General features: G+C 41.0%; 1 protein-coding gene across 5 annotated transcripts in view; it reads left to right on the forward strand.

Moving 5' to 3' along the window:
• The window catches only part of NCKAP5 (NCK associated protein 5), a 949,833-nt gene that overhangs the window by 660,746 nt on the left and 264,701 nt on the right, over positions 1-24,386 (forward strand). For all 5 annotated transcript variants that reach the window (XM_059394413.1, XM_059394410.1, XM_059394408.1 and 2 more), the window contains one exon: positions 12,871-13,020. In XM_059394413.1, coding sequence (XP_059250396.1) covers positions 12,871-13,020 — 150 coding nt within the window. The remainder of the gene's footprint in view (positions 1-12,870; positions 13,021-24,386) is intronic.

The following is a 24,386-nucleotide window of genomic DNA, read 5'->3' on the forward strand; positions in this document are numbered from 1 at the left end:
GTTGAAAGTACTTAAAAATATATAATTAGTTAAGTATTAATCTTACCACAGTATCTTTAGGGGTAGCATAAGGGGATACCATCCACATCGAATATTATCAATGATATATTATCACTCAATATATCATATTGAATGTTGTCAATGTTGTATTTTGACAACATTGGACATTCATTGACGGCATTCTGTGCTGTGCAGGGTGTGGTGATAGGGTATAATATGTAAAATGGTGTTGCTGCAACTAACAGTCTTGAATTATAATCGGGAGCTGGCAAATGACAGTGTCTGTTTACTGAACTTAGTATGATACATTCTCTTCTCCATATAAGTCATTTATTATTCTTGTTGTTGTTATTATTTTCATTATTACTGGTCTTATTATTGCATTTGAAAACTTAAAGTATTCTTTCCTAACAGAGGCAGAGGCAGTCGCCTCCCAAATTCACAGGTCTTTAACAAACACAGAAGATACATAAGTTTCTGTCAGCAATTATCAAAAAATATATTGTCGGGACACCTGGGTGGCTCAGCCTGCGAAGTGTCTGCCTTTGGCTCAGGTAATGATCCCAGGGTCCTGGGATCCTGCTCAGCAGGGAGCCTGCGTCTCCCTCTGTCTGCTCTGCCTACTGTTCCCCTGTTTGTGCTCTCTCTCTATTTCTGACAAATAAGCAAATAAAATCTTTAAAAATCATATATAAATAGCATTGACCGTGTTTTCTGAAATAAAAATTTGGACATATTAGTCATATGACAATGTGTATTTACAGGGACAGTGCGAGAATAAATTTTAAATTGCTTGTATTTATTTTTCTTATTTTTCTTTTTCTATTAACATATATTATTTGCTTCAAGGATACATGTCTATGAATCATCAGTCTTACACAATTCACAGAACTCACCATAGCACATACCCTCCTCAATGTCCATAAATCAGCAACCCTATCCCTTCCCCTCCAACCCTCAGCAACCCTCAGTTTGTTTCCTGAGATTAAGAGTCTCTTAGGGTTCGTCACCCTCACAATCCCGACTTGTTTCATTTTTTCCCTCTCCACCCTCTGCGACCCCCTGCCATGCCTCTGAAATTCCTCATTTCAGAGAGATCATATGATAATTGTCTTTCTCTGATTGACTTATTTTAAATTAAAATGCCCAGGAATCTCAGATATGCGGCTGTTATAGCCACATATATCCCTTTGGGGATAGCTATTGTTCAGTTCATAAATTCAGCTTCCTTCTGGCTCTCTGGATCCCCTGTCCTATGAATTCTTTCAAAAAACAGGGTTTGGGGTACCTGGATGGTGCAGTTGGTTAAGCATCTGACTTTTCTTTCAATTCAGGTCATGATCTCAGGGTTCCAGGAGCTAGCCCTCCATCAGACTCCTCACTCAGTGGGGAATCTGCTCGAGATTCTCTTTCCCTCTCCCTCTGCCCCCAGAGAGTGCACGTAGCACTCTCTGTCTTTTAAATAAATAAATTTAAAAGGGGGGGGGATGGGGACAGAGGAGGAAGAAAAATTTTGAGTGCACATTTTGACATTAACATATGAGTGATCATTAATGACCTTACATGTAACCATCAACCACTGAAATTCCTCATCTACATGGCGCTCTTGACTGTTGGGTTTTTTTATGCCTACATTATACCCAGACAGCCATCCGGGGACTACGAGCCTATAATTTCTGTTGCTAATCTTCTTAGATGTCCAGCCATCTGGAGCATATCTTTAATGAAAATTATGGCTCAGTTTTTTACACCATCTTATTCCACAGTGGAGTTTTCCTCTATGTAAAGTGGCTTTAGACTTTAACGTTTTTTTTTAAGGAAATAAATGTTGCTGATAGATGGAGCAGACAATAAAAGCATCATCTGAAAATTTAGTAATGTAACTTCACAGAGCTGTTCAATATGGAAGATAGTTGGCAATATTGCGGAGTGTTTTGAGTGAGGAATAATGTGGAGTGGATGTGAATTGATATGCCAGTGGTCGTGGGTTCATATTAGAGACATAAAGAAAACACTTTGTTCTCCTATCCATCATACACATTTAATCTTGGGGATTTTACTGTGTGCTTAGTTCACTTTGTAAGTCAAATCTAGGGATGAAAGAGAAGAGTCTTATATGTTTTTCCTGACAGTAGTAATGTTAAACTGTGAACAAATTGGGATGTTCTTTTAAAATCCTGTGATTTATATGATGCTATTTTTCCCCCTTTAAAATTTAGTATGCTAGGACTGAGCAAAAGCTGCTAGCAGTCCCTGGGAATGTTGTTATGGTGTTTCCTGAAGTGCTATCTAAAGTGACAATATATTCTGTGCACCCTCCCCACCACCAGAAAACAAATGAGTAAATAAATCACAGAAGCCAGAGCCACCAGGGCGCGCTGGGGCAGCTGTCAGCCAGAGGACAGGCCTCTACATTTCCATTTAGCCTGTATCCCGGTGTGGGTTTATGTTTTGAACTAATTGAATCATCATTAACTATGAAAGTGGTAGTGGTTTGTTAAACCTGTTCTGCTGATAGCCATCTGAGGCCATACCTGACGTCTCTGATAAAATCACCCACTCCCTGAAGAATGACCTGGAAGCCTTGGAAGAGATGCTGTCAGCAGCGTGGTTCACGGTTAGATAAAGATCACCGATTCTTAGATAAAATTGCCATTAAGGATAAATCTATAGGTGCAGGAGAAAGTCTAAAATAACCTGAGTCTGTGGAAAGAGCACGACATTTGAAATCAGAAGAACATTTAAATTCTGGCTTTCCCATCCTCTGTGGATAACCTATCCAGGTCTGTTTTCTTGTCTATAAAGGGGGGTCTAGGATATTTGCCCAATATTCCCCATTGCTTCGGAGCATGTAAAATGGTTTTATGAGGTTGTTTGGTTTAACTCCGAGGTTTTATACCAATACTGGCTGCTATTTATTATGTCCTTTATGTTCTAGAAGGAACTTGATGTTGCAGGCTAACATCAACCAAGTCTCTGCCTTTATGTGATCGGTCCTAAATTACAGCTTTTTGTACCTTCACTACTAATTAGCAAGTGGATTTAACGCCTGGTTGGATATTCAAAATGAAATAATTATAATCCAGCTTCTACAACTGTCTAGCTTCTCCAAAGTTGGGTAGTTTGATGTCTCTTCACATTCTCTGTGGTTTCCTTCGCCATCTTCCGGTCAGACACTTCTGTGTATTTGAGGTGGGTTTCCTTTTCTTTCCCTTTCCTCTCCCTCTCTTCCCCCCACCCCCCTACCTACCTTCCTTCCTTCTTTCTTTTCCCTTTTTTTTTTTTTTGGTCTGTGTGTCTGTGTGTGTGCACGCGTGCGTGCTCATGTAGGTTTTGTTTTTGGTTTTGTTTTGCTTTGTTTTAACAAGATAAAGTAAGATAGAAGGGTAGTCCCCATCAGAAAATGAAGGGATGTGCTAGAACACAGTAACACTGTCAATAACATCTTGCAGTATACTCTGCATGTTGGCCGTGTGTCAACCATTAGAGCTAAAAATAATAAAAATAGAGAGATGAGTGGGGTTTTTTTTTAGTTTTTCTAAAGCCTTGTGATCAGAAGATATTTGGAATTATTCTTATTTGGGAATGATTCTTTCCATAAGCATTAGTTGGGCATGATTTACTCTGGGTGTTAGAAGTATCTTTCCCTAAGCTCTGTTACTGTTGCTCTCCAGGCCCTTTCTGTTTCTTATAGGTAGAGAATGCAATGTGCTAAATGCAAAGGTTTCATGGGGTGACTTCTGTCTTAGGGTCTAACAGAAGTACACTGCAAAAAGAGGAAAAGTTTTTTCAAGGAAAAAGTGAAAGAGAGAGGAAAAAGACATGTATGCTGGAAAAGAAGCACAAAGATTTTATGAGTCATGGTATCTTCTGGATCTAATCTTAAAATCTCTGAACTTTAGCAGTGTTTTAAATACTTACCTTTCCAAGCTGAGTTTTTACAGATGATCAAAATCATAGAAATTTAAAGCTACAAGATACCTTTGGATTAGTCTATTTCTGTGCATTTTACTCACAGATGAAGAAATTGAGGGGCAGAGAAATTATGTGACTTGACTAAAATTGCACAGCTGGTTAGCGGCAGAGCTAGGACAGGAATATAGATTTCTTTTTTCTACTTGTTATGAAACTTGGTAAAAAGAACGTGTGTTCCCCACCCCAGATCAGAATAGATCACAGTGAGATGGAACTAATGGCCCTCAAGAAACAGATGAGGTCGACTCACCTTTTCTCCTGTCAAATAAAATGCCAACATGTGTCCGTACATGGCACACATTGCGTTTTCCCCCTGCTCTGATTTGGGGTCCTTCAGTCATCCATCTGGTCTTGAGCTGACCTAGTGTCCCTGAAGCTGAAGCATCTTTGTCCAGAGGCCTGTAACCTTAAGCATGGATTAGAATTACCCAGGGTGTCCTCTAAAATTAAAGATTCCTGGCTCCCCCACTGGGTGTATTCTCTAGGACCCAAGTGGGCCAAGGTCTCTGCATTTTATGCAAGCAACACTTCTCGCTTGCCCCTGCTACCTTGGGTCTGCTGTTGGCCCACTGTATGAACAACAGTGACCTCAGGAAATGTGAGTTATTTGTTATTGTTGGAGGAACAGCATACAAAAGAATCAGAATTACAAGATGATTTACAAACTTTGAGTCTCGTTTTGTGAGATTGTCGTTTCAATCATTGTTCAGTCAACTCCAACTTGGATGATGCAGTAATGTCTTATTTTCCCCATATCTGTGTTAACCCCCCCTCCCTTCCATCCTCCACAGAGCTGTTTTAGAACACCAATCTACCCTGTCACCTCTTTTCCATACACACATAGGCACACGCATGCACACATACACGCATGTACGCATGGGAAAACGGTCAATGGCTTCCCTTTGCCCTTAGGGTAAAGGTAGAGGTAAAATTCCTTGACTTGTGGCCCTGTCAGCCCACCCAGCTTCATTTCCCTCCCTTCAGACTTTTTACATTGTTCCCTCTTTCTCCCACTTCATGGTCATTTTCTGGTCAACTCCCAGGCTTTCCTGGCCTTTCTCTTGCATCCTTCTATTGTTGATTCTCGAAGCAGCCGAAAACTTTTCGGCACCACACATACAGCAGCCCTGTTTTATGCTGGCTTGTGACATTTTGATTAACTGTCTCCATCCACAAAACTCTAAGCTCTGTGAGAACAGGCACCACCTGTATTTTTATTCACTTTTGTTACTCAGATGCCTTCGATGGGGCCTGGCACGTAGGAGGGGCTCAGTAAATATTTATTGGATGGAGGGATTAATTAATCAGTTATAAAGTAAGGTGACCACACAATATCCTCCTAGATTTTCTCTGGGTGCTAGGCTGGGGGGAGGCTGGTGACCAAAAGATGAATGAGATACTTTGGGGGAAGGGCATTATGATCATTTTCTTCCACAGTGTTTTTGAGTGAACAGTCGCCTGCCATCAGTGAAGAGCCATACTGTGTGCTCTTTGCTCCCTGGACCGTCGTGTATTTGAGATGAACTGATGCGACCCAGAGCTCTGTGTTGATTGATACTATTTTTACATAGGCCTGGTGATGCCGACTAACTGAGAACAAAAGATGAGGGCTCCCCCAAAGGTGAATCATTACCCCAGTGACCACTTAGAGAAACTGATAGCTCTAAGGATTGCTTTATGTACTGACAAGGCAAAGTTTGATTTAAACCCTTGGATACTAACTGAGCTCCTAAATCTTTAGTTTCCTGCGTACTGGCTGGTATTTGTTGAGCCAAACAAGCTTATGGTCTCCACCATATATGAAATATGTGGGGAGTGAGTGTTGTTTGTGTGATGGCCTCACTTTTATAGAATTCACTGCTGATTAAAGTCCATAAAGAACTAAAACATGAAAACAGGTCACCTCTGGAATCAACTTCTTCTTTTCACAGCTTGGCATCTTCAGGCATAGACTTGGCTTGTTTTTCTTGTTTCTCTCGTTGAGGTTCAAGAGGAGAATATGTTTTCTTTCAAACCACGTGTTTCTGGTCTCTCTCTTTTGCCATGTGCAGAGTAGATGATTATTTGGCAAAGGAACAAAATCTCTGATTGAGATGAGTTATTTACATGTGGATAGAATACATATACTTGATTTTTTACCAAAATATTCTCATGCTTTTGTGAGTATAATATACACTCGATAGTTATCTTTTCTGAAATGGACAGTAGTCATCTGTCAATGGGGTATAGCCGTGTTTCCAGCTATCTCTGATTTTTCTTTCTTCTACCATTTTCCCTTGGCTTAGTTTTATTTTGCTCACCTCCTTACTTAGTGTAGGTCCTTTCTACTTCCCTCTTTCTCCTTATTACATTATACTCTAATACTCCTACTGGGAAGTGACTAAGGGAGCAAGGCTAAAGAAAAGGACAGGATAGATTGCTCTTCCTTCTGGTTTCAGGGCATTTTAGAATGTAGAACACAGCAAAGTGTGCTTTTAGGACTGGTCTGAGCAGCATACAGATGTGACTTGCTTTCTTGCGAAGTGTTGCATCAGAACCCTCACAAGCCTCCTCTCTGCCCATAATGCTCTGCCCTGCCTGTAGTGCCCATACCTGAGAACCATCTAGAATGCTTCTGTGACTTCCAGCTATCAGTGTGTCTATGCAGGAGATACTTTTATGCCCCAGGCTATGTGATGCATGCCCTCGCTGCCTGGGGCAGGCTGGAAATGCCAGGAAATGAACAACCCAGAAGGTAGCTTCAACCACGGATTCCTATGGGCTTGGTGCATAAACACCCCAACTCACTCACCCCTGGGGTGGGATGATTCTGAGCCCATGTTTGGCCCCATTTTCCTGAGTAGCCCATGGATTTAGCTTTAAAGATTTTATTTATTTATCTGAGAGAGAGAGCACAAGGAGGGCAGAGGGAGAGAGAGAGAAGCAGACTCCCCACTGAGCAGGGAGCCTGACACAGGGCTCGATTCCAGGACTCGGGGATCATGACCTGAGTAGAAGGCAGAAGATTAACTGACTGACCCACCCAGGCATTCCCATAGAGTGAGCTTTATCAGCTTAGTATTACACCTTTAATGGCTCCAATCTCTTCCCCAGTCACTTTTCTCCTGGTGTTCCCTGTGTTTCTGAAATGAACTTCTTGCACTCAAATTCTTGTCCTTTAAGAACTTAAGTAAGAAATGGGTGTTTTATGTAAGTGATGAAATACTAAATTCTTTTCCTAAAACCAGTATTACACTGTATGTAAACTATCTAGAATTTGAATAAAAATTTGAAAAAAGAAAAACAATATTTAAAGAGAAAGCCCATCTAAAGCAAAAAATAAGGAAAGAATCCTAAGTCTGTATAAAGCTCCTGGTATAATCACTTTGAGAAAAATGATCGTGACTTTAAAGCACTGTAGTTTAACTGCACATCCAAAGACAAAAAATACCTGTGTAGAAGTCTTAATGTGGACTCAGTAGGTTTTTATTTGTACGAATATTATTTTGAAGCTATTCCAGCATGTTATATGTATGTCATATTTAAGGTCTCTGTGTGTGCATTACAATAAAATCAAATTAGTAATTATAAAAGAAAAAAGAAGAAAACTTAAGCTAGGCACTAGTAAGTGATCTAGAAACACTAACTCAGGAATTAAGCTATGAAATGTGATTTTGCAGGGGACCGCGCTTGAAACCCCTTGACTTTTCCTGCAGCGCCCTTCGTCCTCTGCCCCCTCTGCTTCAGAGGCCTCTTCTTCAGCATCCCCACCTGTGCTGTCCCTCTTCTCTTCAGTTCCTCAAACAACTCAGTTTTCTAGGTCTTGAAAAAGGTTTCCACTTCTCTCTGTGACACCCTTTAGCTAACGCTTCTTTCTGTCACCTTCCCTTCGCTGCCAGACTTTCAAATAAGCATCTAAGAAAATTGCTTCTATTTTCTTTTATTCACTTTCTGCTTACCCACTGACGAGGCGGGGTGTCCTCCTCATACTTTAGCTCTCCAGTCCCCACGAACACCCTTCTTATTACAAGATGTAGAGACTCTTTTTCTGTTCCCCTGCCACCGCTGTCACCATGGAGCCTACTGACGACGTTTCCTTCCTGAAAATTGCGTCTCGAGTAATTGAATTGTTAGAACTTCAGCAATGGAAGGCGCAGTTAGTCCAACCCCTTCATTTTACATCTCGGGGAAACTGAGAATGAAAACAGTTGGAGGATTGGCCCAGCAGGGTGCAGTGGTGTAAAAGCTGGTCTTTGAAGCCAGGGCCTCTGACCTTCCATCCTGTATGAGAACTGGTTTTGATTAGCCTTTGTCCAAAAACTTCACGTGTTGCTAATTTGTATTCCTTCTCATATAAAGGCATCCTCGTGGGTCTCCTAGCTCCTTTCCTCTCCAGCCCGTTCTCCATGGTGGCAGTCAGGATGTTTCTGAAGTATAAACCAGAACCTGTCACTTCCCTCATTAGCCTCCAGTTCTTCTCTGTTGCAGTTGGAAGGAAGTCCAAACCCCTTTTGAAAGGTCCCCCAATAATGGGTCCATGATTAAAGGAGCAAGACTGACACAAAGCGAAGGTCAAGCAAAGCTTTTTTTCATGCCAAGCATCGAGAATCAAACTGACGGACCAGGGATGTCTCTTGCAAAAAGGCAACCCCTCCCAGCCTCACAGGCTAACGTTTATAGAACAAAGGCCATGTGGTTGGGCCTGACCACACACAGGTGGCCAATGAGATTGTAACACACAGAGAAAGCTGCACAGTTATGCTAGGTCCCACACAGGTGGCCAATTGAATTACAATTCACCCCATAGTAGCTATTTGAACCAGCCTATCAACTTGGTCAGAATTGGCGCCCAAAAGGCGGGGCCCACACTCTTTGGTAGCTAGGGAGACAGTATGCGCTTTACTGATTGGGTGTCTCCACCTGACCTGACTCATCCCTGCATTTGGGCTGTTATCTCCACCTGACCTGACCCACCCTCGTATGCTTTGTTACCTGGGACTGGTTTCCCCACCTTGCTTTTAAGTTCGGGAGGGTCAGTTTAAGTTTTACTGCATAAACAACAAAATGGCTGTTCAACCAAGATGGAGCCGCTCTGGCTAAATAGGCCCTTACATTTTTCATGCCCTGCAGGACCTTCCAAGTTCCAGCTCTCTCCCTGGTCACATTTCCTGCTAGTCTTGCTCTTAGAGTGACTGTTCCCACACATGGACTCCCTCCCAGCTGGCCAGCAAGGGAAGCTTAGCTCTGCCTCTGGGCACTGGTTTTGCTCTAATTGTTTGGAAAATTTTATGCCAGGCCATTGCCTAACTGCTTCCTCATCATCATTTGGTCTCCACTCAAATGGCCACTTTCTCTTACACTGATGCACCTTACTCTCACATCACCATATCTAACATTTTCTTTAGATGCAACACTGATCTGAATCACATCATGCTGTTTTATTTTCTTCATAGCATTTACCACTAGCTATAATGACATAACTTCCTGATTTAATTTGGAGTTCAGCATTTTTTTTCTGTCATTAGAATATAAATTCATGGAGTATAGGAATTTTGTCTTATTTGCCATAACTTCAGCGCCCAGAACAGCAAATGTCCAGCAGTTCACACTCAATAAACATTTGTAGGATGAACAAATCAATGAATGGTGTCTGAATTTTTATTTCCCATTTCCAGAATCCTTTCTCTTTTACTCTGCAGTCCTGTACTCGACTACTCTGTCAGTACTTCCTTTCTTCTGTGTGTACTATGATCAAACTGATTTTCTCTCAACCAATAAAGGCAAGACTTATTCCTCACTGGGAACCTTTTTTTTCAGTTTTCTCTTCAACCCCAAATCCCACTGTTTGTCCCTTTAACTATTCAAGTTATATCATTGTGTCAAAATGCAAGTCATGTTACATTTCCATGAAATCATGTCCCACAGCCCTATTGATTGCCCATTCTTCAAACTATGTAAAATCGCCCATGCATGTTATGGAGTCTAAGCATTCACATATAATCTATATCATCCTGAATTGTTTCCAGTTGTTTCATATAATATTATTTAGGCATTGTGTCTGGACACTTTAAGCATGTGTGCTTGTGTGTGTGTATGTGTGTGTGTGTGTGTACTGTCAATTCTTATTATTTTTGGATTTTGTATTACTGAATTCTCTTCTTCCCTAAAATTTGTTTATAATCAAATTGTGTGATGCTTTGATGATAAATCACAGACATTAGGAGAGTAGTGACAACCTTGAGTCACCTGACACGCACATTCCCAGCTGAGGTCAAACAACGCACCACTCTTGATTTCTTGTTTTTTGACCACCTACTATAAACAAGTATGCTTTTGCATTCTGTTTAGTGCCATGCTTTTCATATTTTATGCTTTTCATTCGTGATTTCAATATTTAAAATGGCCTCCAAGCATATTGCTGAAATGCCGTCTAGTGTTCCTAAGGGCAAGAAGGCTGTGATGTGCCTTATGGAAAAAACAGGTGTTAGATAACTTTGTTCAGGTATGTGATATAGGACTGGAGGCTTTTAGTTCAATGTTAATGAATTAACAGTGTATATTAAATTACATGTCTTTCAATAGAAGCACTCATAAAATAAGATTGTGTATTGTTTAGTGATGGAAATGTTGCCTTCAGGAGCCTAACCCTGAATTTCCCCTAAGAACAGTATTTGCTAATTCAGCTAATTCAACTTGATAGAACAGAATTACCAGAAATAATGAGAATTGACTGTGTATACATGTATGCTATATTTGTTGGCATTAACTTCATTTGGGTATTTAGAAGATAAAGAAACCGAGAGATACTGAAATTTAGTATTTTGCCCATGGTATTTGCTAAGCCTGTAAATGGTAGACTTGGAAACTGGTGGTCATGTTCTGAAGTCTTTTGGCTTCTCATTCACCACAATAGTGGCTCTTGTTTGTTTTAATTAGCTTTAGAGCCCTAACTCCTAGGAGAGAGGGAGGGAGGAAGAGAGAAAATACAAGTGGAATTGACTGAAAGAGCAGTGAAAAACATAATTCATACAGATAAATAGATGTAGATGATATTTTAAAAAGTAGCTTGCTTTACAGTCCCAGTTTAGTGTTTAATTACAGTCTCAAATCTTAAAAGAGAAACAAAAGGACCTCTTCACTTCCAAGTTGACTTGGTAACTCTTCATGCTTCATGTTCCTTACCACGGAAATGAAAGTCTGAGAAGTGACCAGACCTTAAAGAATCAAAGCCATAAAAATTCAGTCATGACCTGGACTTTTGTCCTTCCCTGAGAATGTCCCCCCTTAAACTTGCATGACATTTATCCGAGCTGAAATCCTACATCCTATGGAAGTGAACATGTCCGCACGATATATGTGGTTAGACATGCCAAGGCCTGATTTCATAGAGATATCACCTTCCTAATCAATTGTGCATTTCTATAGATAGATGACAGAAGAAATATTAGCTTGAAATCTATATAAAACAAATTAACATGGGTCAAGTTACTGTGGGTCTCCAGGTCTGTCTGTCTCTTGATATATATTAATACATCTGTATATATATATATATATTAAGATCTATTTTTATATATTTTATCATTTACTTTCAAAAAATAAGTTAAACATTTTTAGAATCTCCAAAGCACATTTGTGAACACAGTTTGAAAAACTGGCCTTTCCCCACTCTAAGTAGATTTTTTAAGGGCCTAGAGATGAAGAATGCTAGCTTTTTCGCTTTCTATTGGTAAATGATCTGAGTTAGTGCTAAATATAAAGAAGTCTCTCACCAGTGATAATTCACTTTAGCCCACATGGTTGACAACCGGTTGTAGTAAGGAAATGATTTCTGAGGTATCTGGGTTAGGATTCAGTAGTGTGATGGAATGATGTCACCTGGTTCTGTAGCACAAGGTTTTTTGTGGGGTTTTTTTGTGAGGTTTTTTTTAAGATTTTATTTATTTATTTGACAGACAGAGATCACAAGTAGGCAAAGAGGCAGAGAGAGAGAGAAAGAGGAGGAAGCAGGCTCCCCGCTGAGCAGACAGCCCAATGTGGGGCTTGATCCCAGGACCCTGGGATCAGGACCTGAGCCGAAGGCAGAGGCTTTGACCCACTGAGCCACCCAGGCACCCCTGTAGCACAAGGTTTTTAATATATGTGCAGAATGGATGAGATATTTTTTTCCTCATATGATATTCTCTTGACATTTCTTTTTCGCTTGAAAACAAGAGGCAATCATAAGGCTCAAATTAACACTTCTCAACTTCCAAAAGCTGCCAGAGATAAGGTTGAGTGAGGAGCTTCCAACAGCGAGGAAAGACAAGATAAGGACATTTTATGTCTGCCTCAAGGCTATACTACAAATCCTGGAGTGTTAGAAAAGGAACTAAAGGGTCCTTAAGAGCTGTGTCATCAAGCCAAAGGAACTAATTGGTTTCAGATTAGAATTCTGAAATCACTCTCATTTCAATATTTCACAATATTTTATTTTCTCTTAGAATAATTAAATAGTTGCATGTCCAGTGACTTTAACAATCCTCTTTTGAGGAGTTAAAGCTCTTCACAAATCAGGGTATCAAGGTTGATTTGTTTTTTCTTAGTTTAGAGTACAGCTGAGTTCCATGGTGCAGATAAAAATGGATCACCCCGTGATTCCATCATGGGGTGATCCAGTTGGCTGGGTCAACTTCTCCAACAGGGCAGAGGACTTCTACATTCAGGGGTATTGACCCAATGGCTTTTTCTTGCCAAGATTCATTAATTTATGGTGTTTTACTAATGTAATACTATTGAGAATTTGTTTAGCAACATCTTCTCTGCTTCAGCCCCAAAAAGAACATAAAAGCAGTAGAGAGGTTACACACTTTTCAGCCTCAGACTCTTGCCTGTTTTTCAAGGGAGATCATTGAAAATAGTAATTCTTTCTCGCTTCAGGAAAAACTGTCAGAGGAAGAGAGAAAACACAAGGAAACTTTGGACAGTCTTCACATGGTGGTGGATGAGGATTCGAGGAGCGAAAGCAGCAGTGCAGATGAGGGGAAAGAAAACACCAAATTCCTGTTGGAAAGATTGAAAGCTCTAGAGGTAAGAAATGAAACAATTTTTACATGTTTACAGAAAAATAACAGTGCTCTGCCTCTTTTATTGACATTGGTTTTGAGTGAGTATAAGTCTTTCTTTCTAGGTTCTTCTAGAGGAATAAGATGCTAGGATCTCCCATTGTGATTCATTTGTCACTGATGTGATTCATGTGTCACAAATGTGATTCATTTGTCATGATTCTGATTGCAGTGCCTTAGAAAGTGTACAGAGGACAGTAATTCATTTTTAAATTCAGTTCAGCCCTCAACCTGGGTCAGGACTCCTAAAATGGCATGCTCCGTGAGGAAAGTTGCTACGTGATATTTCACTTTGTTTCCCCAATACCTAATATAATGAATAATTGAGCAAATGTATACATACACTACCCAGTACTAATAACGATGACTGCAAGAAAAAAAGTCAAATTTTTAAGTAGTCAAAACATTTCTTAAAAATTTTGTGCAGAAGTTTGACATGTAAAACAAACAGAAGTGAGGCTGAGCTTAGGGCACTTTAAGGAGGATGGGGAGCCACCACAGCCTTCCAGAACAATCTGGAACCACTGGTCTCTTACTGAGCGGCCTTAGGCATCACTGTGTGTGCTAATTCCTCAATGTTTATGGCTTTCCTCAAAGAACACTTCAGTTATCAGATCTTGATTGATATCTCACATGTGGAAAGATTGAGTGAAGATGGCTTTCTCTACAGGTTGTCTTAGCACCTCGAACAGGGACATAGTTACTTTTAAGCCTGATGGTGGTGAGCCCATCTCATCTTAACTGGGTGCAAGAGGCCTTCAGCTAACATCTAAATATAGAGTTCAACAACAGGGTTGACAAAAGCCTGAAAACTTAATTAATGTGAAGAAACAAGACCCAGAGAGGTCTTGTTCTCTATGCTTGGTTTTTGCAGTTCTGCCTCCAGTTTGCCATGTTGTCTACAGTGAGCATGCCCTTTTTACACTAATTTCCTTGGCAAAGGTAAAACAAAAGAGTTCAGATTATGGACTCTGGAGCCCGATTCCCAGGGTTTTGTATGAATCTCAATTCTACTCCTTTCCAGTTTGGAAACCTCGAGTCAGTTTTCCAGGCTCTGTGCCTCTGTTGATTCAGCAGCAAACATGGAGATCCTAATAGTATGCTATCTTCTGGGGCATGGATGCTGATGAAGTGAGTTAATCTTTGCACAGTGGTGCCTGGCATATGGCCTCCTCTGTACACCCACTCCAAGGCTCCTGACTTTGTTATATCATTTTTTTTTCTATTTTTCTGGATTCAGCAATTAATACAAGAACTATGAGTGGAGAAACTGAGCTACTCCACGCACAAGCAACTGAGGAGGGACAGGTTTGATACCAAACATGAGGCAGAAGAGAAGTCAACGTAAGGAACATCTGGCAGCCCCACTGGGGCACACAGCCAGGAGTCCTTCTTGTCTCCCCAGAACTTCCCACACTTGTGTCGTTTTTAAGAAAGTCACTGAGGAAGGTGGGAAAGCCTTCTCAAGGGAGACTGTGTTTGCTGTCTGAGAGCTCTGAGAAAGTCATAGCTTTGCCTAGAGTTTGAATTACCTGGATTTAATAGTAGAAATTTAGTTGATACTACAATTTCTTATTTCCCTAGAACCAGCTACTTAAATTGTTAGTTTTATTCCTAATTACAGTGACTATGGCTCTTAGTTGATTTAATTATCACTGAGACAACTTTGGGAAGGACATTTCATTTAATCAAGCAAAGAGGTATTTTACACATATCTTTGGCAGCAAATGTTTTTTAAGCCCCCACTGAGGAAAAGAGAAAAGAGAAACAGTATTTTTTTTTCTTTCACAGAGATCTTTCTACTTTAGGCAAAAACTGTTGCATCCAGTGAGAGTTGGATGCAATAGATGATATCTCTAAGGGCCATTAATCTCCACAATTTTAATTCGCTAAAAAATGTTTTATTTTCTAAATTAGCTTCTTCTGGTGAGGGTCATGGCTTGCTTCCTAAAATTCTTTGCCCAGTGTTAAGTAAATTCTCTCCTTAACCCCAGTTCTCACTACTACCTATTTGAACCTGGTCCTTAGTTATTTCCTCCAAATCCTTCAGCTGCAAGGCATTTCTCCCTTGATCATTTCTGCAACTCAGTTGCCGGCCTGGCAGAGAACATGGCCAGGTCTTTCTCACGTGCTTCTTCTCCCTCAACGAAGACCCCATCGCTGGTTATGCAGGGCTCTATACTCGGTCCCTGCGCTCCACTCATGGCCTCATTCCATACTGTTCCCACTGCTCATGAAGGTATTTTGCTAAATTAAACATTTGCCTTCCAAAAAGGGCTCCTGGGCCAGCAGTCAAAATAATAATTAATTCTCACTCCCTCTCTCTCTCTCTATCTCTCCCCACGCTCCTCTCTCTTTTGTCTTAGCAATTGGCAACTACTCTCCCTGGGCCTAAATTTTAAGATTTGTTTAGGGTCCTGCTGTCTGATGGAGGAACTATTTGCTGTATTTTATATCTGTGCCATAAGAGCCACGTGGGTGATAAAGATGCCACTTGCGCATTTTCTGTAGCATTTAAGTGCCAGGTGTAGTGTTTTCTGTTTTCTAAAAATTCTGTTTTTCAAGACTTGTTTTTAAGAAACTGCTTACTCAACTTACGATTAAGCTCACTATTTTCATCAGCACTGCCCTGTCACAGGCCCCGTCTCACAAAGATCCCTCTCTCCCCACCCCATCCCCGATCACTGAGTCTAGGGATTTTCCAAGACTTGACCTCCACAGTCCATTGACTTGACCTTGTGTCTTCCGTTGTTCCCTTGTGCCTGCTCTGGGTTTTGGCCTCAAGGCACTGGATTTGCTTATGGGCATGTTCCTTAAAATACATGATTTGCTTGTCTCAGGCCTCCCTCTGCACATTTCCACCTGCCCTTTCTAATCACTCATTGAACAGCTTCACACCTGACTAGAAATCAAACTGGACATGCCCTTTGCTCAGTCTCAACTCCCATAGCATTTCTGATTCCCAGACTCTAGCTAGACTCTAGGGGAAGAGAAAGCCTCAGACAACCTGGGAGTTCTGAGCCTCCAGGTAAGTGCTAATGCCTTAGCTATAGCCTCAAGGTCAGAGGAACTTGGCTTCTTATATAAAAGATTTATTTTGTGCAGAAAAACATGGCAATTAAATGTTGTAAAGTGAATAACAGCATTTTCTAGTTATACCTTTCCATGAAAGTATGACAATTAAAGTGCTAAGCATAAGCATTTTTGTTAATCAGTATTCCTATTTAAAATGAGGTAGTTTAAAATAGTAATTCTCAAAGCTGTCTGCACATCACAATTATATGTGAGTTCATAGTCAATAGATATTTATTGAATTCATTCTATGGGCCAAATACTAGGAGTAGATCAATTTTCATGGTCCAAAACCCCAGAGAACAGAGACAGAGACCACACACTTAAAAAGTAAATAACCAAGCAAACAAATAGACAAATGAGTGCCTCTGAATAAGAAAAACCAGGTGATATAGTCATAAGAGAGTGGGGGGTAGAAATGAGAGAGGTATTTGCCTACAATGGCATCTGATTCCCAGGCCATTTGGCTGCAGTATAAATAACACAAGGGAGGGGATCCTGCATGGCTCAGTTGGTTCAGCCTCTTCCCTTGGCTCCAATCACAGTCCTGAGGCCCTAGGATCAAGCCCCGCATCGGGCTTCCTGCTTAGTAGGGAATCTGCTTCTCCCTCTGCCTCTGCCCCTCCCCACCCTTCTTCTTCTTCCTGGGCACTGTCGCTCACTAAAATGAATGAATAAAATCTTTTGAAAATAAATAAATAAATAACCCAAGGGAGATAGCTGTATAAAGATCTGGATGACGAACAAGGAGAAACTGCAACTGGGGAGCCTAGATATATGGTAGAAATGTTATTAAGTTAGAGGAACAGAAGAAGGAAATTTGCCCTGGAACACAAGTGTAAGGTTAAAAAATAGGAAGAAGATTAATTCAGAGGGATAGACAAGGGCCAGAACCCTTTAAAGCCTTGTAGCCCATTGTCACAGTAAAGACTTTGAATAGAGTTGTAAATTTAAAGGGATGCGGTCAGAGGTTGTTAACTAGGGAAGTAACATGGTCCGAATTGTGCTTCAGGAAGATAACTTTTGCTTCTTGGTAAGCTAATAGCAGGACAGGACCAGGCTTCCTGTCTGGAATTAGATTCCAGATAGAAGTTGTTAATAGACTGGTCTAGAACAGGTACCTAGGACTAACAAGAAATAATAATATATAATTATATCATTAGACTAGTGGACTAGAGGGGAATAATGATGATGAGAGTGGTGGCAAGCCCTGGTATAAAGCTTAGTATATTCAAGCAGAGTTCCAGTTTATCTCTCCATAGATATACACATATACATACTATTTTAATCTTTATAATAACCATGTAGGGGGAGGGGAGATATGCTTATGTCTATTTTACAGATGAGGAAACTGAACCCCCAAAGGTTGGGTAGGTTGCCAGTAAGTGTGAGACTTAGAATTTGAACTCCACTGTGGTTCCATTTTCCTGTGCTAATAAGAAATGGTCAAGTAAGTATGTGTTGTAGAAGTAAAACTATTGGAATTACTGAAGGATTGGATGTAGAATGTATGAGAAAGTGAGAAATCAAGAGTGACTTTTAGGTTTTCAGCCTTAGCAACTGAGTTACAGCAGATTTCTGGGACAGGCCGGGTTCAGAGAAGAGGTGACTTGGGGGAAGGAATATACAATCATCAGTTTGTTTTGTCCATGTGAAGTTTAGATTCCCTCTAAACATTCAAGTGATGATGTTTGGTAGGCAGTTGGATATCCAAGGCCAAGGTCAGGGCAAGAGATACAGATTTCAGGTCATCAGCATATAGATGGCATTCGAAGTTGTGGGACTTAATAAAGCAACATCAGAAGTAAGTGTAAATGTGGACCATTAGAGGGCAGAGGACACACCCCTGCAGTGCCCCTCCATTAGAGGTCTGGCGGAGGAAGGGGAGCTAGCCAGTGAGCCTGGGAAAGAGTCTTATGAGGTAGGAGGGAAATCAGAAAGGTGAGGTGTCATAGAAGTCTAGAGAAGAAAGTGTTTCAAGGGCAGCCTTATCAGTACCACTAACGGAATAAGGAAAACAAACAAACACAGAATCCATCACTGACTCTGGCAAGGGCTGGGGATAGCTAAAAGCTTGATGACAACAGCTTCTGGTTGGAGCAGGTAGGAGAGAAAGGAGGTGGAGACAACACATACAGGCAGCTCTTTCGAGAAGTTTTCCTGTGCAGTGGAGCCGACATCGAGACATTTATACCCAAAGAGAGACACAGCAAAGAGAAGCTTGTAAATACGAAAACAACAACGAAAAGCAGGGGACTGTTGGCGCACCAGTGTACCACTGAGAATGACCCAGTGTGAAAGACAGAAGCCACGATGCAGGAGAGAGAAATAGAAATGCTGGAGTGAAACCTTCAGGGGGTGAAACTCATGCAGAAACCGAGCTTCTGAAACTTCAGATGCCTAGCGGACAGCCGGGGAAACTCCAACTCTTGAAGTCTAAAGTGGAATCAACATCTGTGTTGTCATAAAGCCTGCAGGGGATTTAGATGCACAGCCAGGACTGAGAAACACAGAAAAGTCTTTGAGTGATATTAAAAACTCTTCCAACACCTTAGGTCCAGTTCAGTGGAACTCTCCCTGAATCTTCAAGCTCAGATGCAGAAGCCCCGCCCACCCTCACATGCCCAGTGCCAGGGGACTTAGGAGCCTGAGGAAAGCTGTAATTACAACCATCTTCCTCTCCACCTTGATGGCTCCCTGGCCATGGAAATGGGTATGATATCCCCAGGCTTAGCTTCGACTCTTTGCTGATGAGAGGAAGTCTATTTCTTAGCATTCCCAATTGGCTTTAAGTTCTTACCTTCTCCTCCCTCTCACTTTTATCCTCTTCTATCTTAAGATGACATAAAAAGACACTTTAAAAGTTATAAAGAAACATGCTGGTTTCTTCAGAGTACTGTCTGAATAGAAATCCTTAACTGTTTCCTTCTCATCTTTAAATTCTGTGACAGGCTGCTGACAGGTAACTCCAGACATCCCTGTCTTAAAGCATCTGGTGTATATCTTTCTCCTGATTAATTTGTATCCAACTCTGGGTCACCTAGCAACAATCACTAAGCTAGGATTAGAGACAAAAACTCCTCTTTGGCAAAAGGGCTTGAAGTTTAAAAAAAAAAAAATTCTATGTCAGTATATAACTTTATACTAGCAATTTTCTGATTATAAAAGTAGCAGTCACATCATAGGAAGTTAGGAAAATACAAGGCAATAGAGAAATTGTAATCATACCACTCAGAAATATCTGCTGCTGACATTTTAGCATGTCTATCTCTACTTTTTCTCCTGTGATACTTAATCAAATTAGGAAATAATAAAATAGCACTTTATACAGTTTATAGCTTGCTCCTTTATGTAATATATTAATACTGTTTTTCCATCTTACTCAGTATTTCTTAAGATATGATTTGACAGCTATGCAGAAATCCATCAAATGAATGCAGAGTACCATTTATTTAATCTCTTTGAATACATAGGTTGTTGACACGTTTTCATTATTATAATGTTGTGATGAGAATCATGGTACATAAACATTTTACACATATATTTTAGTAGAATATGAAAACATGCCCATTATTTTAAAAAAAGTTATGCAAGTAGGCTGTTAGATTTCTTCATACCTAGTTAAGAGTAAGAGGCTCTCTAAAATGAAGAACTCCAGAGGAGACTCTGAAAGGAACAGCACCTTTAGGGAAAAGCACCCAAACCCCCATTTAAGGCACCGCGCTTGTTGCTCGGTACAGGATGAAATGAGGGGAAAGTCCATGGGCTGCCAGAACAGTTTCAGGGAACTCGGTTTGTGATTGTTCATTCAGCTGCAAGTTACAGAGGATTTACCTGGCTGATGTAAGTGAAAGCATGTTCGTGGAATTAGACATGGAGGTGTAAGAGTGGATGGAGGCCAAGGGAAGGCAGAGGTTCAGAGGAGGCCAGGGAGCTCTTTCCACCTCTCAGCTTTGCTCTCCTCTAAGTGGGTTTCAGGCTCTCTAACACAGGCACTCTTAATGTGTTGGGGAAGATGGCAGCCAGAAGCCTCCAGATTAGTGCACCCCTGCATCAGTGACACCAGTGAGAGGACTGTTGCTCTTTCCAGTAGGTCCATAAGAACCCCTAGACTCCGGAGAGGAATATTGTTGGCGTGTGTTAGCATCCTGGCCATTGGAGGGTGGCATGTCTCAACTGACAATCCCATCAGTTCCACGATTTAGCAAAGTTCTACTATTTTGGTTATTCAAATGTCAGAAATGCTTTCATCTCACTCAGGAAGATCGGTTGGGGCCTAGTCTTGTCCTTTTCTTCTGTGGCATCTTCTTTCTCCTTCTGACTTCACCCTCTCCCCCATCTCCTCCTGCTTCCCCTTCCTTCTTCCTCTTCTCCTCCTCACTCTCCCACTCCTTCCCCTCTCCCTTCTTTGGCAGCTCTAGGCCTGGGCTGCTGCTGGATGCTGGACTTGCGGAACATTTTCTCTGTCCTTGAGACACTCACGTGGTTGGGAGGCAGACAGAACTACTCTAATTAAAAGAATGAAGATATTATGTATTAAAATTTCATAAAAATGTTAAAAATTATGTACAAGAGTCCATGAAACACCAAGGTGGAAGTGCCTGAGGGAATTCTTTTGAGAGAAGGCATGGAGATAAAGATGGTGCCATTTGAACCAAGTCTTGGAGGCTTCTTGCAGATTTTCCAGGCAAACAGTAAGAAGAGAGGCCGAGGGAGTTGCCTGGCTAAAAGCCGGAACCAGTCTCAAGGAGTCACCAGCAAGTGGGCCTGCCTGAAGCCTGAGGTACTTTTGACCAAAAATTAGACTCAAAGCCTTAGTCTGTCCTATGTGCAAGTGTGTGGAGCTACACATCTACCCAACACAGAGATATTAAAAGTGAACATTATTTCTTCTCCTTCTTTCTTTGGATTTACGGCGTGGTCAAATCAAACCTCTAGCCTGTCTACAGATGTTCATAACTAACAGCCCCTCAAGCCTCCACAGTACCCCGGAGCCTCAGGTCCCCATGGCGTTTCAGCCCGTCTTCACAGCGTAAAATAACACAGCCAAACAAACACACCAAGGGGCAGCGCAGACAGTTCTGAGCCATGGGGAGAATATTTATGGCCTGAAAACTGAGGCCCCCACTGACTTCAGAGTGCAGGAAAATACGCGCCTGCCATAAATTAAAGTTGTACCAATCACCGAAAGCCTTGGATCGGCACTCCTTGTCTTCCTCCTGTCTCTTTACTATTGATGTGAGGGAACTGAACTTGTCTGCAATTTACTCTCCCCCATCACAGGAGGCTGAGGATTTCTCTTACCTTGGGTTTTGTTAGCGTCGACAGTACTGTTTTACAGAAGCCCTTTTGGCCTTCCAGCTCCTGGAAGCTTGTTCAATCAAGACATAACCTTTTATCGGTTATGACCCACGGTGGAGGGAAAGAAAACATCCTCAGTGGGAGGTAGTGGGCTTGAGTGCGAGGGCACCTGTCCCTGCAGTGCATCGTGGGGCCAGATTTGGGTGGACCCTTGTTGGAAGCCCCTCAGATGTTAGGGGAAAACAGAAAGCCAATATATCAGGAATTAATCTGCATGAATGTATTACTTGGCCCTACTCAGACTTGTGTGGGAGCTTGTAAGGAAACCCCAGATTTTAGAGAAGGCCAATGCATCAAGGACTAATCTCCATAAATATTCTAAGAGCCATCAAAGAAGAAAAATGAACCGTAGAGCCAACATTAATTGTGCCCACAGATAATTAGAACAAAGTGTTGTTAATTGTGTGTTGGTTTAATGTTATGTAGCCGTAGACTTGTTTTTTTTTTTTCCCCCTTCATGGAGAGTATAAATTTTGATGTCAAAAACTGAAAGCTGGCTGGCTTGATTAATCAAAAGGCCTCAGTTTGTTTAGTTATAGCCAATTAGCAGTTTAGTCCTGACTCTACAAAATATGATTAAGTTTAGTATGTCATGAGTATAATTGGAAAACAAAACCCCAAATCTTGGTTCTTTTTGCACAGTGGGTGTCTAAGCTGTCCTAGATGTGACACTTCTAGGTAACATACCTGAGTGTCATGAATAAAAATTAGAAGCTGTGATTCAGAAAGCAGTATGATTGATGAGCAGTCCCAGTTTTACAACCACAGCATTCTATAAACTCTGCTAGTTTGCCAGAGGAAAATGTTCCATAGCCTTGGGGGAGTGGGGGAGTAGCTCCAGAATGGGGTCCAGAAAATTTCCCTGGTTCTGAAGATTGGTATTACCTTTAGCAGCTGAGTCAGGAATATGGTTACTCTAGCACTCTGAGGTATTGTAAGGAATCCACTTGGTCTGATTGCTCAGCCTGCAGAGGATGACCTAATTCATTAACATTCAAAGCAGCCCCAACCCCAAAGCCTTACTACTTGGGGAGTGAGAAATATTTCCAAAGAGTGTGACCAAGTGCTACAATGAGTCAGGGGTTTTCAGATTTGAAGGTGGGAGGAGGGATTCTAAATGCAAGCTACCATGGGCGCAAGGATCTCCAGTATCAGTTTGGATAATCACTCCTGTTTCTTTTTTTTTTAAAGATTTTTTATGTATTTATTTGACAGAAATCACAAGTAGATGGAGAGGCAGGCAGAGAGAGAGAGAGGGAAGCAGGCTCCCTGCTGAGAATCACTCCTGTTTCTGAATTAGATATCTAAAGTCTGTCTTTGCTTTTATTTGTGAATGTAACTTTGAAAAATGTAAACATCTTCCACATGCTCAGTAGCATTCCTGGTTTCCTAATTGGAGCTCATTAGTTCTAATACTTCGAGAATAAGTGCAACCTCTCTTTCAGAGTTCACTGTTCATAAGTATTCAAATAATACAGTAGAGGAGGGCTCTTCCAGAAGGCAGGTTTCCACTATACTTTTAAAGAAGGGGTGGATTTGTAGAATGTGCATATTGTTTGTTTGGTGAGGATAGTATCTCAGCACAGCAAAGGAAAAAGAAGAAATACTTTTAAAATTACAAGGTGGTTAAGTATCTGACTCTTGATTTCGACTCAGGTCATGATCTCAGGGTCCTGAAATTGAACCCCACATCAGGCTCCTTCCTCAGTTTGGAGTCTGCTTAAGATTCTGTCTTTCCCTCTCCCTCCACCCTTCCACGGCTTCTCTCTCTCTCTCTCTCTCTCTCTCTTTCTCTCTCAAATAAATAAAATCTTTATAATTACAAGGAACATGATCAGTCTGAAAATTCTGGATCTTCTTTCTCAGAACAGAGGCTTTTCCTTTGCTTGTGTCTCATTTGTAGTCACAGCCACGGGAGCTTTCTTAGAAACAGGAAAAACACGCTTTCTTGTGGCATCATTGTTTTTCGCTTTTTATGTGCCTAGGGTCAAAGTCAAATTGGTTTTCATAATCTCATAAAATACTGAGATGGTCATGAATTCGTTTAGAGGAGACTGTCTCCTATACAGTGTAGTAACTGGAAGGAAGTTGCTCTGTAGGTAATTCCAGCTTAAAATGAAAAGCAACTACAGGCAAACAGCATATGAAGTACAGATGTTCCTAAGCCCATGATGATAAAATGGGTTCCTCAGAAATCCGAATAACCAAAGGTCCCCCTGCAGTCTTGTTTTATGAGCGAGAGGCAAATAAGAAAACAAACAGATTTTCTCCCCCAAACGCAATGGCTGGGTATTTTCTGAGATGAATATAAATTCTTGAGTGCAGACCTCATTTATGGCCTTGCCCAATTCTCAGTGCCCCAAAAGTGATCCCGAGGGCTTTGTCACAAAGTTGTAAAAGCATTGTGGATCATCAAGAAGAATCCAAATGATGCTTGTTATTAAGTAATTATAATAGTTTTAATAAGCATATACTGCTTATATGCTTATAATGATATTATCATGTATAATAATGATATTACAGTAGTTATGTAACATTGCAATCTCTTGTTGCCAGTCAGATCGTAAATTTGATAAATTTACTGGTAATACATTTTGGAGGGGAAATATTTTTTAAAAATACTGATCTGATCATCTTATGTGAATCGTCAACTTAGATCAGCCTACAATTCCAAAAAGCATTTTTTTTTTTTAAATATTTTTAGGAAGGTACGTGCTAGGAGTAAATATAGAGAGAACAGATTAAAGTTTGGTCTGTTTCAAGAATTAATTTCTTTTTTTTTTTTAAGATTTTATTTATTTATTTGACAGAAAGAGATCATAAGCAGGCAGAGAGGCAGGCAGAGAGAGAGAGGAGGAAGCAGGCTCCCCGCTGAGCAGAGAGCCTGATGTGGGGCTC

Source organism: Mustela nigripes, chromosome 3 (genome assembly GCF_022355385.1).
Source record: "Mustela nigripes isolate SB6536 chromosome 3, MUSNIG.SB6536, whole genome shotgun sequence".
NCBI classification, from domain to species: domain Eukaryota; kingdom Metazoa; phylum Chordata; class Mammalia; order Carnivora; family Mustelidae; genus Mustela; species Mustela nigripes.